The sequence below is a fragment of the Homalodisca vitripennis genome, chromosome 1 (assembly GCF_021130785.1).
Source record: "Homalodisca vitripennis isolate AUS2020 chromosome 1, UT_GWSS_2.1, whole genome shotgun sequence".
Classification (NCBI taxonomy): Eukaryota; Metazoa; Arthropoda; class Insecta; order Hemiptera; family Cicadellidae; genus Homalodisca; species Homalodisca vitripennis.
This window is the reverse complement of record NC_060207.1, coordinates 102870854-102886912: the sequence shown is the minus strand read 5'-3', so window position 1 is coordinate 102886912 and position 16059 is coordinate 102870854. Positions and strand designations below refer to the sequence as shown.

The following is a 16059-nucleotide window of genomic DNA, read 5'->3' as shown; positions in this document are numbered from 1 at the left end:
GGTCAGGAGACCTTGACTTGCACAATTGTTGAGTAGCGATAACAGACTTCACCTCTATCGCTGGATGATAAGGATCTTCAGCTACAAGCGGATCTAAACATCGTGTCACTTCGGTATTACTTATATTTGAAATGATCAAATCTAAAGTTTTATTTTGAAAATTTAAAACTCCATTCTTCAAACTTAAGCTCTGAGTATTTAAAAACACATTTAATTCTTTGCATAAGATATCTCCTTGTTGTAAATTATAATTCATTCCAAATATTTGCAAATTGAAATCTCCTACGATTAAAACATAAGAACTATTATTAATGAAATTATTAATTTGTAAACTTTCATAAAAAGCTTGATACGTTGTTAAAGAAGCTCTAGGCCGAATATAAACAACACATAGATATAACGATTTACCTGTTTTGCTAGACAGTTTTAACCATATATTTTCATAGTTCGGTATGTTACACTCCAGGTTATGAATTCTGTTGCACACAATATTGGAATTTACAGCTAATAAAACACCTCCTCCACTAGATAACCCAGTTGCACCCAAATCTCTGTCCTTTCTAAACATATTATATGTATCTGGGAACAATTCACTGGTATGAACATCAGATTGTAAATTAGTTTCTGTTAAAGCTATGATATCTTGGTTACTGGCCATAATATTATTTAAAAATAAATTAATTTTCGATCTGAGGCCTCTTACGTTTTGATAATAAATATTCAAGTCGTTTGAATTACTCAATGCATATCATTGGAGCACTAATAATTCAAACATAATTATGTAGCATAACATAAGTTAATAATAACAAGTGTTTCAACAAATTATAAATAGATAAATATATGAATGCTCTATTGTAATAGATAAATAAACTCAGAATGACTAACAAAGTAATAGTTTGCATAAATAGCTATAAATATACACACATACATACCCATACATACATACATACACATTCATACATACATATACACATACATACACACACACATACTCGTATACGTACATGCATATTCTAAAACAGGTAAACAGACTATGATTAAATAGCAAATAGACTCTGAATAAATAACAAATAAATAGACTCTGAATAAATAACAAATAAACAGACTCTGAATAAATAACAAATAAGTTAAATAGTAAGAGTTTAAATGTAATTCCTTAATATATCTAACAACAATAATGGCTTTCAACAAAGTAACAGCATAATTAAACAATGGAGGGATAGATAAGAAACGCAAATGCGTGAAAAATAACTGAGCGTAACATTCAGGCAAATATTTAATACAATTACTTACAGTTTTACATCTTGCCCAGATCATTCACTGAAAGTATTTTGATAAATTCGCCTTTTCCCTTCTCCTTGCGAACAAAAATCGAACAGTTGGAGGTCCACACCTGGTTGTAATTTTTCTCCTTAACCTTGATCTTAGTGAGCTTGAGAAGATCTCTAGTAGATGAAGTTAGCGACTCATTAATATATACGGAGTTCTCGCTGCTGAAGCCTAAGTCAGTGGCCTTGAGTTGACGTCTTACCTTCCTCTTCCTCAGGAATTCATCCCTGTCAAGTCTGCTGACGAATTTTACTACAATGGGTCTTGGACCGTCGTTGTTCTCCTTCTCCATTCTGTGCACAGCATCCACGATGTTGGTTGACCAGTCAGGAAACTGAATAGCAGTAGACAATCTTCTCATAACATTGTGGATATTTTCGTTTTTTTCTTCCGGAACTCCATAGATTACAAAGTTATTCCTGTGAGAATATTGTTCAAAAACTCTTATTTCCGTTGCTAAAGAATTAACCTTGCTTCGCAAATGGACATTCTCGTTGGATAACCGCTGAACTTCATTGTTACACTCGTAAATTTTCGTATCTTGAGTTTTAATTAAGTCCTTTAACTCACTTATGTTACTATGACATAACTCAATTGACGTACCGAGTTCTCTCTGTTCAGTCTTCATTTCTCTGATGTCATTAGTATTACTCTGTAACAGCTTCATAATTGCGTTTAGTTTATCGTCGACTGACTGTAGAGTAGCCGGTTGCGGTACAGTGTCGTCTGCTGAAGCGTCGTTATCGGACTTGAGCGCTCCACGCGTCACGATCTTGGAACCACCTGGCATTGCAGACCGATGATGAACAAGGTCCGACAAAGTTAAAAATTGCAAAAAAACCAGGATATAAATTCAAAATAACTATTTTTATGTAGATCACAATAACCTTAAGTTCTAACACTACAAATTTACCTAAAATTGATCACAGTACTTCAGTATTTCCCGGCAAACAAACACTAATTAACGGAGCTCAATTCATAGCGTGTTACTCACATAGACTCATCCCCATTCATTTCTGGGGGGATGAGTGACAATTACAGGAACTCTCATGGCAACACCAACACCTTGGCTCCCAGTGCTGAGCAATATAGCACCACCTGATTAGACGTAAAGAGGCTCTTCTGAGAGAGTTCAATAAGATCGTGTCCAATCCCGAATTGCCTGTTACGCGCGACCTTCCTCAGCAAGATAGCCGGCTCAAATCACGCAAGCCATCACTACGAACAGCATCCCAGTTGATAGAGGAGAACTTTACGCCTAATGCTAACTGGGCGTCATCCTGGGAATCATTCGATGGACGGAACAAGTTCTTGATATCCGATCCTACGAAAGCAGCGGGTGGCTTGGAAATTCCTCGAAAGGATTGGGTTTTATTGAATCGTTTTCGAACTGGGGTTGGGAGAAGCAATCACTGGAAATTTAAGTGGGGCATTACTGACGACCAGACGTGTGATTGTGGCGCAAACTCTCAGACAATGGAGCACATTGTAAATGACTGCCCTTTGCGATTGTTTTCTGGTGGTCTGGCTGGTCTGAGTGGTTTAGAGGATGGGTCTCTAAACTGGCTCAGTAATTTGGATTTAGCTTTGTGACGGGAGATATTAATATTATTTTTAATTTATGACTCAAGAACTTTGTTCTTACGTACTTTTTAATAATTGTAATTTTTAATTTATTTATTTATGGATAGCTGCCTTTGTCCCCCATACACTATATATATATATATATATATATATATATATATATATATATATATATATATATATATATATATATACAGTGTTTGTTGACTGATATGTTACTGTCATTATAGTGGTGCTATCAATTTTGAGTTTAGAAACGTTTTATGTTATATTCATGGCCCTTTAAGACACTTCTGAGAATATAGTAAACATAGCACAATTTTTTATTCACCCCATGTGAAATTACTGTACAGGCATTTAAAGTATAAATTTGTACAGTATGTATCTGAGTTACAGCTTTGGAGAGTAATGTGTTTTTATTCAATGATGAGTTATGGAAATTACTTTCTTATAAATAAGTTTTTTAGGTAGCTATTATAGAACTAGATTATGAGGTAAAATAATTGAGCGTCAGGTAGTTTATTCAAGTGCTATATCTGTTCAGCAATCTCTAGCAGCATAAAACACCTTTATATATATATATATATATATATATATATATATATATATATATATATATATATAATTTCAATAAACGTTGAATCACAAAAAGTACTTGCTCCGCCGGGAGTCGAACCCGGATCTCTCACTTGCCGGGTGAATGTGCTACCATTACACCACAGAGCGCTTACTTTTTCTGATTCAATTATTTTGTATTTGGCCGTATCTGTCACATATGCGTTTAAATAAGCAAACTAACATATGATCGGAAGACCAAATACCTGTCAAACGACTTTTATTTACATTAAATTGTATAAATGGCAATAGCCTTATTTAATTTCAATAAACATTGAATCACAAATTAAGAGAGACATATATAGTGTGTGTGTGTGTGTGTGTGTGTGTGTGTGTGTGTGTGTGTGTGTGTGCGTGCGTGCGTGCGTGCGTGCGTGTGTGCGTGTGTGTGTGTGTGTGTGTGTGTGTGTCAAAGCAATACTACATATAGCATACCTTTGCATAAAGCATGTACATTTTATAACAGTTTAGAAAATGGTTTTTGCAAATCACCCAAAATGGGTTTACCAGTACAGAAGTTACTATATGGCCAGTTGAAGAGTTAATATAAATCAGGAATATTAGGGGGGACCTAGGGGTGATCATTTTACGACCAAGTTGAGATAGGTCCAAACAAATTTTCACGAGTTTGATTTTGATTGTGGGTAATTTCTGTTATTTGGAGTTTGTCTGTAAAATATGAAATAAGCCATTGTAGTGCTATGCTTCTAATACCAATTTCTAGGAGTTTTTCTACGAGGATGGCTGTATGACCAATGACCATGTATGGCTGGATGGCCTTAGACAAAGCATATAATTACTCTCCCACTATTGTCAACTTATCATTCTTAAAGTCTATTTTGTGGATGCAATTTTGTGGATTTCTTAAGACAAAACCATACTACTGCCTCTCATACAACAATCTACTATGTTCAAGATAGGTAATCAAGTATTTGTAGATCACTTTCTCAATAAGCTTGGAGATTGCAGGGAGGGTGAGATAAGGCAATAATTACAAAAATAACTTCTTGAAAATTGGTTTTTTATTGCAATTTTCCTTGCAATAGCTCTTGCTGACGTTCTGCCTGATTATTTTACCATTTTCAGAGCTGTGACTATGTCTAAGTGAGGTCTCAACTCAGACAATATTCTTTCTGTTGCATTAATAACATACAAGAAAATCAATACAAACATAAACCTGCATTGACAACAAAGTGGTAGACTTACCTGCCATTGGTGCAGTAGATGCGCAAAGCATGCTGCACAGGCCTGCACTCTTCCTGCACTATCCATGGGTCGACTGCGCGGTGGACGTGGATGCAGGATGAGGCTGGGGAAGAATGGTGTAGGGCTGTTAGCGGGCACGGGCTTGGCAGAAATCTGAGTGAGCGATCCACGTGTGTGCTCCTCCCCACACACATAACAAACCTCCGTAACTGCGTTCTTGTCTGGCATTGACAAATCTAGAATGTCCGTGCCACTGCTACTACCTGGCACAAGACAAAAATTAGTTTTGTTAACAATTAAGGAACTATCTTAATGTGAATGTTTTTAAGAGCTCCATTTTATTTTATTTACAAATAATTAGAAAAAATTATTTGGGTACCTACTGTAAATGTGATATAAATTTGGATCATATGAAACTTTTAGATAATATGCTACACTGGGACATACATGTTCACATAATCTATAAGAAACTCCCAAGTTATTTTTGGTCAGCATGCATATGCTTATAACCAACCCATTATGCTTTTATCCACCCTTATTACAGTGTATAGAATTTTGTTGAGGAGTAGTAATCCACTAAAAGCTTTCACATGAAAAAAGCATTAAAAGTGATCTATGAATCGGAGTATCTTACTATCTCCTATTTAAAGAACTCCAAATTATGACCATATCAAGAATTACTATACATTCTTGTGTGATAAAATGTAAAATAAAATAATTATTCTGAACATTATATTCACTACCATAATATCAAAAGACAAAAGCATGATAATTTGGTAATCTATGTATGCTTTTTTCTACACAAAGTATGACAACTGCACGTTGTAGCAATCTGTACTCCGGGTACTGCCGCGGATATATCCTGTAGACTTTTGTTGGTGCACAAACATTAAGATAGAAGATATTAACTGCAAGCAAAATTTGTAAAACTAAGACAATTAGTTTAATTAGGTTATGGATCTATGATTTTCATGTACAAAATACACAATAAAACATTTCGGCGATTAATAACTTGCGTACTGCTGATCAGCTCTCCTAAACCAATGTGCATAGCAGACTAGTGACAGTGGTGATTAAAGTACATCAATTTTATAAAATACTAACTCAAACATACATACATATTATTAACAAAAGTCAAATAATTCGTTAACAAGGTTATCTATTTGCAATTTTCAATCACAAGGTACGATTAAAATATGTCCGTGAATATACGCAGCAGACTAACAGTGATGCATGATCATAAATATAGAAAATACTAATTGCAAGCTACATATTGGATTAGGTGAATAGATCCTAATCTTGGATTTAATCCTAAACCTTGGATCTTACTAACCAGTTTCCAAGAATATTCTACCTTTTAGGTGAATAACTAACTTACTAAGGTTAGAATACTCTAAAGAGATCTGGATGCCCAATACTTTCTAAGCTGTATAGGTAAATAAAAGCATTTAACATTTACTAAGCAATTAAAATATTCTCAGTTTTTATCAAGCCAGGGATGAGCTATGCTAGCTATTAAATCAGTTACAATCATGGCGATGTTCATGCAAGTTACAGGCAGAAAGACCTGTCATAAGTGTAAGAAAATAAGTAATTATTGAAAACAACTACTCAGGTTTGAAAACCAAAATTTAGATTTTTGAAATCAGAGCTTTTTTAAAGCACGAGAAAACATGAAGTGGACACTATTCGGGTGATGGCAAATGGATATATTACTATGCTACTTCTCTGATTTAAGTTAAGTTTATTATAAAAACTTGTTGATGTTTTTTAATAATCCTACTTGTACTGTTTTATAACCAAATTGTGTTGTTAATTATTACATTTAGTGTCAATAATAAATTTGTTGAAAGAAAAATCAATCTATTATGTTTATTTCTTTGTACACGAATATTAAGATCATTTAATATGTATTGTCATAATTTTGATACAACTAGAGAAGATGCTTGTCTTGACAATGTCGTTAGTAATTTAAGCAAAAACAAAGTAAAATGTCAAGTTATCGAACCAAATGTATCTGATCACGCTGGTAATACACAGAGTTTTATGAGTTGCATTTTTCAAATACAGTACCAGACAAAAATATACTTAAAAGAAAAGTGAGAGATCTGTCTTTTGGTGCCATTGAAGGTTTGAAACATAGACTGAATCAGATTGACTGGTGGCAGCTTACTTTTTTTCAAACTATTGACGATGCTTTTGATTTTTTTATAAAAATATTAACAAGTTCACTTAAAGAATGCTGTCCTGTTAAAGATGTCAAAATCAAAAGTAGAAATAGACCAAAGGTTGACTGGTTTACACCTGAACTATATAAACTTAGAAATATAGTAACAGTGTTTTATGATAGATTCAAGATAAGTAAGGGCACAGAAAATGAAGCTGAACACAAAAAAATGAATATAGAAATAAAAAAGATGTATAAAAATAGAATTAAGGAAGAAAAACGATTAGCCACTGACAGATATATTATGAGAGCTCCAAATAAATGTAAAGCTGCTTGGAGTATAATAAAAAAGGAAATTCATTGTAAGAAAGAAAGCGTTGAAGAATTAATAAAGCCTGATGACTTTAATGATTATTTTATAAATATAGTTAGTACTACACATTTGAAGCAAAATAATTTTGACACTGCTATTGAGCTTTTGAGTAATTATTTATCTAGATTTAATAATGCTAGTAAAACATTCCAATTAAATGTAATAACTGAATTTGAAATTATAAAATATTTATCTAAAAGCGAAGATTATTTTGGGTTTTCTAATAAAATCATCAAGGATATTATACCCTACATAGTAAAACCATTGACTTTTCTATTCAACTGGATGTTATCTGAGGGGATTTTTCCTAAAGCACTGAAATGTTCCAAAGTAGTGCCAGTGTATAAGAAGGGCAGCAAGGCAGATCCTGCTAGTTACCGTCCCATTTCTTTGGTTCCCATACTGAGTAAGATTTTTGAGTGTTGATTTAAAAGACCAATTGTATGATTTCTTTTCTCAAAACAATTTGCTCTGCAAAGAACAATATGGATTTAAAAAATCAAACACTGTGAAAGCAATAGGAAAAATTGTGGAAAACATTTTAAATAATTTTGAGAGAAAGATTATATCATCTGCAACATTGATAGATTTAAGTAAAGCGTTTGACTGTATTAATCATGAGTTGTTGTTAAAAAAGTTGTTTAGTTATGGCACAAAAAAATAAAGAATTGTCAATTATTGTCATCTTATTTATCTGACAGGAAACAGATGGTTGTCCAGGGGGAGAACAAGTCCAATTTCAGAACAGTGAAATTGGGAGTTCCGCAAGGCTCTGTTTTGGGACCTTTTCTGTTTATTGTTGCAATCAATGATTTTTCATCTAGCCTACCTTGTAATTCTGTTTTGTACGCGGATGATACAAAATTGAGAATAATCATTTAAGTGTCACAAAAAATCTTACGTGATGGAAAAAACTATTACAATTTTTTCACATAAAAAATACTATAATGTTCAAGTAATAAAACCTTTAAGACAAAAAAACTGTTTTCATTTTGTCCCAGTGAAATTAAAAACACCGCAAGTCTTCACAGATTCAATTAACAAATCCCATCCATCATTCTCAGATCAGAAGATTCAGTGCATTCATGATTTTGCTTAGACACAACATTAGTTATTATAATTATGCCATCAAAATTGATATTTAAAACAGAAAATTTTGGTGACGAAGTTATAATCTGTGACTTCAGTGACCCCCCATTAAAGTATGTGACTTTGCCGGCATTTCCATGACTACTGGTGTAGACATCTTGTGTATTTAATACCAAACCAGAATCTATAAACAAAATTTACATAGTAGTTCAAGTAAGTTCATAACAATATTTTATTTGAAGCCATGCATTTTTGTTACAAATAAATGAGTAACAACAGGGTTCAAGAAATTTAAATTGAAATGGTTTTAAAAATTCAACAACTGTAAGTATTACAATTGGAATGAATTCACTTTCTTTATTTAAGGTTTATAGCCTTTTTGGAAAAACACATTCTCAAACTAACTTTTAATATAGTCAAACTTAGTAGGTAATTTTGTAAAAATTGTAAAAAAAAATACTTTATATCTGATTGCTTTTATGCTAAACATAAGTTAAATAAATCTAATCCATGCCTAGAAATTCCTATGATATCGAGTATTCTTGTCAATCTATTGTGCAACATGACTTTTATAAAATAAAAATGAGACATACTTAGTATATCCCTACACTCAGTAGCACCTTCAGAACTGATTTATGAGCGATCTTGACTAATATTACGTATCCTATCACGTTAGTGTGTCTACTGCATTTAGCATATTAAAAATTAATAATGAACCTTATCTTCAAAAACATTCTTAGTATGTGAATAGAACTTATCTGATTAAGAATAAAGTTAATTAATTACTTAATGTAACAAAACATAAAATATAGTAACATACTACTAATTTTTTAAGTGATAAGTTCATTATTCTGTAAATCATTGACAATGCTGAAGTTCCATATCAAAGGCTAAAAGTTTGATATAAAAAAAAGAAATAAAAATGTTTGGGGCAAATTCAATATTAGATAAAAGTTTAGTAAATTTTAAATATACGAACTTGGGTTTGAATGAGGTATGGAGATAGCTGGTGAGTGACGCAAGTCAAGGGCAGAGTCATGATGAGGCTGTTTGGTCACGGGGTCCAGAGGCTCTGCCGAGGGCACCGAGGGAAGTGTGCGAGGGCATGGGGACATGCGCTTGTCTTCCACACCAACATTTGGCGCCTCTCTATAACATTAAATTCCACCTCACCTACTTGTGGAAAATAACATTTGCCACTTTCTAGATCCTACACTTAAGTGCCTAATTTCACCACCATTAGGCGATGACTTTGCTTAACGAATATAAAAATGGTAGACATTTACAAATTGGCAGAGCAATTCTTTAGAAAGTATCGATTTATATATAAAATCTAAAAGAATAAAAATACAAAGTATATTGGTATTCACTAATTTCACAATGGTATAGCAAATTTGGTCATTATATTCACTTGATAACTGACAATGTATGGGTTATTACAATAAAAAATTCTCACGTTTTCATGATATTAGTTTTAGGTCAATTGCATAGACAGACATGGTATAATCATGTGGCCAAACTCAAGAGTCTCTTTAAGTATGGTAACAAACTTTGTAGACCAAACATGTACATGTGGGATATTTAATTAGAATAAGTACGCAATCATTCTTACATATAAGTGTTGATAACTTAAACTGAGGAAACACGTTGATAACCTTGCACGAAAACTATTTCAAGAGTATTTTTAATACAAGGCAGACATCAAAGATTGGAAACAAAAAATTGTCATTTACAGGTTATTACAGCCTTCTTTATTCAAATATAAAGTATTTGATCCTTTTATTGACTTTGTCCACTTCAAACAACATTTACAGAATTTTAAACTTTCAAAAAGCAGATCAATTTTGAAAATAAATTCTAAAGTTTCAAGTAAATTTTTCATACAGTACAGTTTTGACAGTTCCCTTAATTTATATTTTAGAAGACAAATCTGTAAAGGATTTTGCAAAACCGCAATATAAGGAAAATTTACTTATTTTCCAATTTAATTATTTTTGAGGAAATGAAACATTGATTGTAACATTCCAAAGAGGAACTTGTAAACTGGCTGGTAAAGAAATATTTCTGCAGTGAAATGACTCAATCCCAAAGAACTGAGTATGTGTTTTTAACTAGCTGAGAAGTGTTATACAATAGCAAAGGTTAAAATGAACTAACCATATTAAATAAATAAAAATAAAATAACCAAAATAAGTCCTCTTTGTATATGCATGTAACTATTTATATATAGTTATATCACAGTATTTAGACATTGTAGAGCAAAACAAAAAAGTTCTCAGATTTGTTCTTGCATTTATTTTTTATAGCTTGGAATTAAATAAATAAGGGAGAATTTTAACTTAACCTTTTGATTGATAAAGCTATTTTACCCAGTTAAATAAATTAACATTCTGATTTTTGTAGGTTTGGGAAAAAGACTGTTGTTAGTAACTACTTGACAGATGTATATATTCACTTGCAGATACTATATATCTTCACTTGCTTTTAAATAAGACTTAAGAAATAGCAAAAAATAACACTACACAATATACTAATTAATGTCAACTAATAGATCATCAAAACACATGCACTTGGTAGCAATACTGGAAATAATAAAATAAACAAATGCTCTTTTCTATGCAAACATCCATATACCAATATTGATATTATTAACCTAATAAATGTAACTGTCTACAGCTTTATGGTTTGTTTTTACATCAAAACAAAATCACAGCACAGAGTATACAATGCTACTAGCCAAATGCATGATAAGCATCTGACAAATACATCAGCGTGCAGACCATAACAATAGTATAGTTTATCACCAGTCTAAAACACCTACTAGGAAAAATATATAAAATGAACACTAATCAATACATTGTAATATATAAAATTCAACTATATCATTACTCGGATATTTCAACTGCATACTATTTTACATATCACTTAAATACAGATCGTATACACAGTCATCATCGGCAGTTTATATGCTTTTTCCACATCTGGTATGTTGATGCCGTGGCACTCGAAGGGTTATAAAGGTTTCAATAAGTTAAATATCTAAATATTTGAAAGTATTAAGAGTATATCACAAACCGACCATTAAAGAGTCGTCATAACATCAGTGTCGTACAAATTAACATAAATAACTAATGCACCTTCTGTTTGATAATTCAAGAGGACAGCTACTCATGAAATCCACCAGCTACTATTCGCACCACAAGAGACATTTTAACCAGGGACTTGCCTCAATACAAAAGACAATACAATTTGACAGAAAAACAAAATTCAATTTCTTTTACAACAATGCATTCTACTAAAGGAAATCTCTTTTGAAAGACATTAAACAATTAAGAGTTACCAAACATAAATGAATACAGAGTACTAGTGTGAACATTTTTAATTTCAGTAGCAAAAGTAAGAAAATTGCTGAATTTTTGGGATGACTAAAACCTTATCTTTAGCAAATTAACCCTATTGTACAGTTGATAAGTGGAATATCAATAACTACTTATTTTGTGAACACAATGGGGGCCTGAGGTTATCTGTTTGTAGTCCAACGGACAACCAGAGGGTCTAATGTTTTGCTTTGATAATGTGTTACCGGATAAAAGATTTTTTTGACATAATAATAATTGACATAATAAGATGATATTGCTTTTCCAAATATTTCTTCAAAAGAAATTATTATTTACAGCTGAAAGTGTAACTGGGGTTTTTATTATTAGCTTTGCAAGGCACAAAAAGATTACTTAAATTATTCCAAACCATTAACAGAAAAACAAAAGCACACTTTCATAACCTGGAAATTATAAAAATCTTTGTTATCAGTGCAATATGTCTTGTTATTTATGATATTGTTGCTCCATGACAAATGATCAGTATTTAAGAGATTAGTTCAAGGCATCAAAATAAAATAATTGGATATATGTTCCATATTGAATGGAACATATATCCAAAAATACATTATTTTCCATCTGTGTAGTTTTAGGTATGTGTTAAATAGTCTAAAAAAGTGCATATCAATTCCAAGAAACTAAAAAGAATTGTAAATATATCCAAAAATACATTATTTTCCATCTGTGTAGTTTTAGGTATGTGTTAACTTTGGTACTACTAGTATCATATTTATGATGACCTAATTTAAACTTTCTTAATTAAACTTAACAACAAACAGTAGATAGGGACAGCGTGACCTCCTTCTCGCTGACTATTTTCTTTTGGGAGGCACAAGACAAGAACCAATCATCATAGTGACATGTAATTTTAACAGTAAGTAAATAAAATCTGTTCTTTCCAATAATGAAGCTGTTTTTAGGTCATTATTATGAAAAACCCTCAAAAAAATAGTGGCCTCCGAATAATACCAAGGTACCTCTTAGTCTATTCATTTTCTCAGCACTTTCCTTTTGTAAAAGAACTATTAGGTGAAAAGCCTGATGGTAATACCTGCAGATATCAGCACAGGCTGCGGTGATGCTGCCCCGCATTGATGATGACAAATGATATGACATATGAATGTATAGTTGGTTTTCGAGTTACATATATATATGTATATATTTTCTTGATCGGATCAAAAACACAAACTCAACAGTGGAACCATAACTAAGGAAAATAACTTTTTATTCTGATTTAAAAATATATATATTTTTTTCATGGTTGTAAAAAGACAAACTCAGCTATGGCACTTGAAATTTCTTTGACCCGGAGTATAATACAAGAAGTACCAGTATAATACTGGTATAAAACGCTTTTTGATTGAAGTAGATTTTGAAAACCAACATTGTATTATTTTCTTCAACAATTTTTTCGTAAAAATCCAAATTTATCTGTGGCACTGTAAATACACTAATAAACTCAAATGGTTGGCATAGACATTTTTAGATCTTTGTTGATAAAAAGACCATACATGTAGCTTCTCAGTCCTATGCTTGTACATATAATTTCTTCATTCTTGCAAGGGAAACTCAACTATGGCACTGGAAATACCTTATACAGAAATGAATTTAAACAGCCGAAAGTTAACACTTTTAGACTAAAGTAGGTTTTTGAAACCTTAATATGTATATATTTCATGATTGGGGCATCAGGCAAGCACTCAGGTGTGGTGTCAAAAATCGAACTGATTTGAGTGCATCTCCTACATGCTGAACACCATAAACTTGACCATGGACACTGGAGTAATACTAATTTATTTGAAAAATATCATACGACTATCATATTACATGATAAACGCTTTTACTAAGAAAGTTAAGCACTTAATATTGAAAATTGCAGGCAAAGCCATGAGTAACTACTAGTCTTATATAACTTCCACATCAATTATTTGATCAATTATCAATCTTTATTGTCATTTTCCTATATAGAATAGACAATGTAGATACATTATCATAAAAGAATACCCATGTCAAAGGGTTTAACATAATACATATACTGTAATAATGTTCACATACATGTACTGTGTAATAATGTAATAAAATACATTTAAATAAATACATTATAATATATGCATGTGTATTATCTAAGTTTTAAAAATCAATTACAGAATAACAGGCATTACTGATAAGACACTTGAAAATGTTCGTCTTGTATGAGTTCGCACCTCATGCTCTCTGTTTCAGGAAGTTTATTGAATACAAGTTATTTTGATTTTAAAGCACTTAAAGCATCCTTTTTAATTTTATGATAGGTAACATTAAATCTTTGGTATGACGTTGCAAACTGTATATTATATAAAAATTATGAAAGTATTTTAATTATAGTTTATATCTCAATTTGTCCAACCAAGGACTGGGATGAATTATGATTTCTGGGTAGGAGAGTATAACAGGTTGTCAACATTCAATTGAGAATTTTAGTGGGAAGAATAAGTCTATAAACACTGCACTTAAAGGTAGTTTAAAAGTTTTTCATGACTTTTTTATAGCTATTGTTCATCATTTTACCTACAGCTTCCCTCCAAGGTGAAGTTTATTTATAGTTTTTCCTTTGTTACTTCAGTCCTGTTTGCTATTGTGCAACTTTTTGTGGGATCTCTATGTTGGTTTTACTGATAAGATAGATTTGGTTGCGTAGTCATTTACAAATATAATTGTTGATTTTCTATTTTATGATGCTAGAGTGAATGATTTTTTTCTGCATATATTCAATGTAAAAGTTACTGTCATAAGTGCACTTTATAATATATTATTATTATTACTGTATCAGAATGGACAGAAAAGATGTTAGGTTGTTTTCTTTTACTTTGTATGTAATGGGAATGAGAATTTAAATTCTTTATACACTTCTACAGTAGCAGTCATTGTCTCTGATGGAAGTTAGAAAGAAGAAGAATACTGTACTTCATTTTCATTCTCGTCATTGCTTCGAAGCCCATACTGATGGTCATTTCTAATCAGTACTTTCTAGACCTCAGATCACGTGCCAGATCATCCAACGTGATCAAATGTTGAAAAAGTTATGACATGCGGGCTTCGGAGGCACGGTACCACCCCGCACTTCTAGTGAAAAACCTTCGAAATAGTACCCAAATTCAAGCTCAGATCACGTGAGCGCTCATAAAGGTTATCTTTAAACTTTGGTATTCCTAGTAACATATTTATGATAACCTAATCTAGAACTAAATACAGTAGAGTCCCGTTAATCCGTCCTAATTGGGACCGAGCCCTATTCGGATTATGTGATTGTTCGGATTAGCCAGAATTACAGAAAAATACGGTTTTAAACTTGAGAATGGGTCTATTTTGTTATAGTTGTATTTCTTGACAAATAAACGTGTTTGCGAATACTAAGCACATTTACCATATTAAGTGTGAGAGTTCTATTGTTAAGCAATGTGAGCGTACTGGATATTGTACGGGTCCACGCGTTCAATAGTTGTACGAAACTACGCGTCATCCAATAGACTCTCTTTAATGCGACAGAAGACAATAACTGAATTTATGTCTTTTAACAATTAATATTGTACTCAATAATAATATCAGTACTGTACGTCCAATTTTTGTTTGATTTCACTTCTTAATACAGTAATTTAACTCATACTTAACTTATAAGTTTCAATTTGGTACTGTATTTAACTTCATTATTTATGTACTGTACCGTACACAATTTGTCTTAATAAAATACTATGTCTATTTAATTAAAGTTTTCTTTGTTTATGTACGAAATGATGCACCCATTTTCATTTTTTATGTAATTAGTTCCTATAACTGTTCATTATCGTTATAAATAATTCCTCCTGGACCTGTTCGGATTAACCGACGTTCGGATTAGCGGGACTCCACTGTAAGTATAAATCGCAAAATAATTAGAAGTAGATAGGGACATAGTGGCCTACTTCTCGCTGAGATTTCTCCCTGTTGGGTGGCATAAAATATGAACAAATTGTCATAATGACATGTAATTGTCACAATAAGTTAAATATAGTTGGTTCTTTCTACTAATGTAGTTTTCTCAGGACCCTGGTAATATAAATTGTTAAAAAAAAGAGACACCTGGATAATACTAAAGTACCACATTTTTTTGGAACTATGATATGTTATTTGAAGTTATTTAGTCAATTTGTATAAACATGTTTTAAAGTATTTTTCTGTTGCATAATATTGTAATAATACTGTTTTATGAATAGAAAAAATACAATATAATATTATCCCTGGATGTCATAAAAGTGCTCTATTGCAAGTTCTATTATATAAAAATGAAAGTTTATGTACTAAGT

General features: G+C 31.9%; 1 protein-coding gene across 1 annotated transcript in view; it reads right to left on the bottom strand.

The window, feature by feature from the left end:
- Positions 1-16059, bottom strand: part of LOC124368169 — a 147257-nt gene that overhangs the window by 125489 nt on the left and 5709 nt on the right. The window contains 2 exon segments of the mRNA XM_046825447.1: positions 4735-4997; positions 9343-9512. Of these exon segments, the coding sequence (XP_046681403.1) occupies positions 4735-4997; positions 9343-9512 (433 nt within the window).